The sequence below is a fragment of the Bombina bombina genome, chromosome 1 (assembly GCF_027579735.1).
Source record: "Bombina bombina isolate aBomBom1 chromosome 1, aBomBom1.pri, whole genome shotgun sequence".
Classification (NCBI taxonomy): Eukaryota; Metazoa; Chordata; class Amphibia; order Anura; family Bombinatoridae; genus Bombina; species Bombina bombina.
Window position 1 is genome coordinate 10,881,729 of NC_069499.1, and position 2,953 is coordinate 10,884,681.

The following is a 2,953-nucleotide window of genomic DNA, read 5'->3' on the forward strand; positions in this document are numbered from 1 at the left end:
CCTACACCAGCTAATAGACCCCCTACATAACACCTCACTGCAATACCCCCACCAGCTAATATACCCCTACATAACACCTCACTGCAATACCCCCACCAGCTAATATACCCCTACATAACACCTCACTGCAATACCCCCACCAGCTAATATACCCCTACATAACATCTCACTGCAATACCCCCACCAGCTAATATACCCCTAATAATAGACCCCCTACACCAGCTAATAGACCCCCTACATAACACCTCACTGCAATACCCCCACCAGCTAATATACCCCTATATAACACCTCACTGCAATACCCCCACCAGCTAATATACCCCTACATAACATCTCACTGCAATACCCCCACCAGCTAATATACCCCTACATAACATCTCACTGCAATACCCCCACCAACTAATAGACCCCATACATAAAACTTCACTGCATTACCCCCACCAGATATTTTACCCCTACATGACATCTCAGTACATCACCCCCACCAGCTAATTGACCCCCTACATGTCACCTCACTGCATCACCCCCACCAGCTAATTGACCCCTACATTACATAACACCTCACTGCATTACCCCCACCAGCTAATAGACCCCCTACATGACACCTCCAGGATTACCCGCACCAGCTAATTGACTCCCTATATGATACCTCACTGCAATACCCCCAACAGCTAATTTACCCCTTACAATAATCATGACATCCTACTGAACAGATAACCCCCCTGATGAGTGAGCCGATAACAAAGTGTTAAACAGCTGGTGGCTATTGGGATCTGGCAGCACTTAATAAAAAGGGACATATGCGGGGGCAGCAGGGATAGGCAAAACATTTGGATAATTTCAGGGTAGTTTGCCCGAACTAAAAATGGCGGAGCTGTCTACAGTGATTACCGGAAGTTGTTTTTAATAATTTCCGGGTGCAGCAGGCTAACATGGTGTCTGGTGTATAGTGGCTTCGCCATGTCCGCTCTCGGCCGGTATGACCGGCACTGCGACTCCATCAACTCAGATTTTGGGGACTCGGTTAGAAGCTGCAGCGGGGAGCAGGAGGAGCTGCATTACATCCCCATCCGGGTGCTGGGGCATGGGGCCTACGGGGAAGCCACGCTCTACAGGAGAACCGAGGTGCGAGGAAGGGAGGGGGTCTGCACTAGGGAGGCGTGGCTAGTACCGCGAGGGTGTGGTCTGCATCAGGAAGGGGGCGTGGTCTGCATCAGGAGGCTGGACTTGTCATTATAGTGAAAGGAGGGTAAAGCACCAGGTGGGACCTGCATCATTAGGGAGGGACTAGAATAACAAGAGAGGGCACGAGGAAGGAGGAGCTGGCACCTCAGGGGAGAGGTTTACTAGCAAGAAGAGGCAAGTGCCTATAGGGTAAGCCTGGGCCAGGAGGGACAGTAAAAGCACCAGGTGGGACCTGCATCATTAGGGAGGGAGTAGAATAACAAGAGAGGGCACCTCAGGGATAGGTTTACTCTACTAGCAAGAAGAGGCAAGTGCCTATAGGGTAAGCCTGGGCCAGGAGGGACAGTAAAAGCACCATGTGGGACCTGCATCATTAGGGAGGGAGTAGAATAACAAGAGAGGGCACCTCAGGGATAGGTTTACTCTACTAGCAAGAAGAGGCAAGTGCCTATAGGGTAAGCCTGGGCCAGGAGGGACAGTAAAAGCACCAGGTGGGACCTGCATCATTAGGGAGGGAGTAGAATAACAAGAGAGGGCACCTCAGGGATAGGTTTACTCTACTAGCAAGAAGAGGCAAGTGCCTATAGGGTAAGCCTGGGCCAGGAGGGACAGTAAAAGCACCAGGTGGGACTTGCATCATTAGGGAGGGAGTAGAATAACAAGAGAGGGCACCTCAGGGATAGGTTTACTCTACTAGCAAGAAGAGGCAAGTGCCTATAGGGTAAGCCTGGGCCAGGAGGGACAGTAAAAGCACCAGGTGGGACCTGCATCATTAGGGAGGGAGTAGAATAACAAGAGAGGGCACCTCAGGGATAGGTTTACTCTACTAGCAAGAAGAGGCAAGTGCCTATAGGGTAAGCCTGGGCCAGGAGGGACAGTAAAAGCACCAGGTGGGACTTGCATCATTAGGGAGGGACTAGAATAGCAAAAGAGAGGGCACCTCAGGGATAGGTTTACTCTACTAGCAAGAAGAGGCAAGTGCCTATAGGGTAAGCCTGGGCCAGGAGGGACAGTAAAAGCACCATGTGGGACTTGCATCATTAGGGAGGGAGTAGAATAACAAGAGAGGGCACCTCAGGGATAGGTTTACTCTACTAGCAAGAAGAGGCAAGTGCCTATAGGGTAAGCCTGGGCCAGGAGGGACAGTAAAAGCACCAGGTGGGACCTGCATCATTAGGGAGGGAGTAGAATAACAAGAGAGGGCACCTCAGGGATAGGTTTACTCTACTAGCAAGAAGAGGCAAGTGCCTATAGGGTAAGCCTGGGCCAGGAGGGACAGTAAAAGCACCAGGTGGGACTTGCATCATTAGGGAGGGAGTAGAATAACAAGAGAGGGCACCTCAGGGATAGGTTTACTCTACTAGCAAGAAGAGGCAAGTGCCTATAGGGTAAGCCTGGGCCAGGAGGGACAGTAAAAGCACCAGGTGGGACTTGCATCATTAGGGAGGGAGTAGAATAACAAGAGAGGGCACCTCAGGGATAGGTTTACTCTACTAGCAAGAAGAGGCAAGTGCCTATAGGGTAAGCCTGGGCCAGGAGGGACAGTAAAAGCACCAGGTGGGACCTGCATCATTAGGGAGGGAGTAGAATAACAAGAGAGGGCACCTCAGGGATAGGTTTACTCTACTAGCAAGAAGAGGCAAGTGCCTATAGGGTAAGCCTGGGCCAGGAGGGACAGTAAAAGCACCAGGTGGGACCTGCATCATTAGGGAGGGAGTAGAATAACAAGAGAGGGCACCTCAGGGGAGAGGTTTACTCTACTAGCAAG

The 2,953-nt window shown here is 51.1% G+C and overlaps 1 protein-coding gene across 1 annotated transcript in view; it reads left to right on the forward strand.

Moving 5' to 3' along the window:
* The first annotated feature begins 931 nt into the window (after nucleotides 1–931).
* The window catches only part of NEK9 (NIMA related kinase 9), a 347,379-nt gene continuing 345,357 nt past the window's right edge, over nucleotides 932–2,953 (forward strand). Inside the window, exon 1 of the mRNA XM_053697154.1 lies at nucleotides 932–1,125. Coding sequence (XP_053553129.1) covers nucleotides 961–1,125 — 165 coding nt within the window. The 5' untranslated portion in view covers nucleotides 932–960. The remainder of the gene's footprint in view (nucleotides 1,126–2,953) is intronic.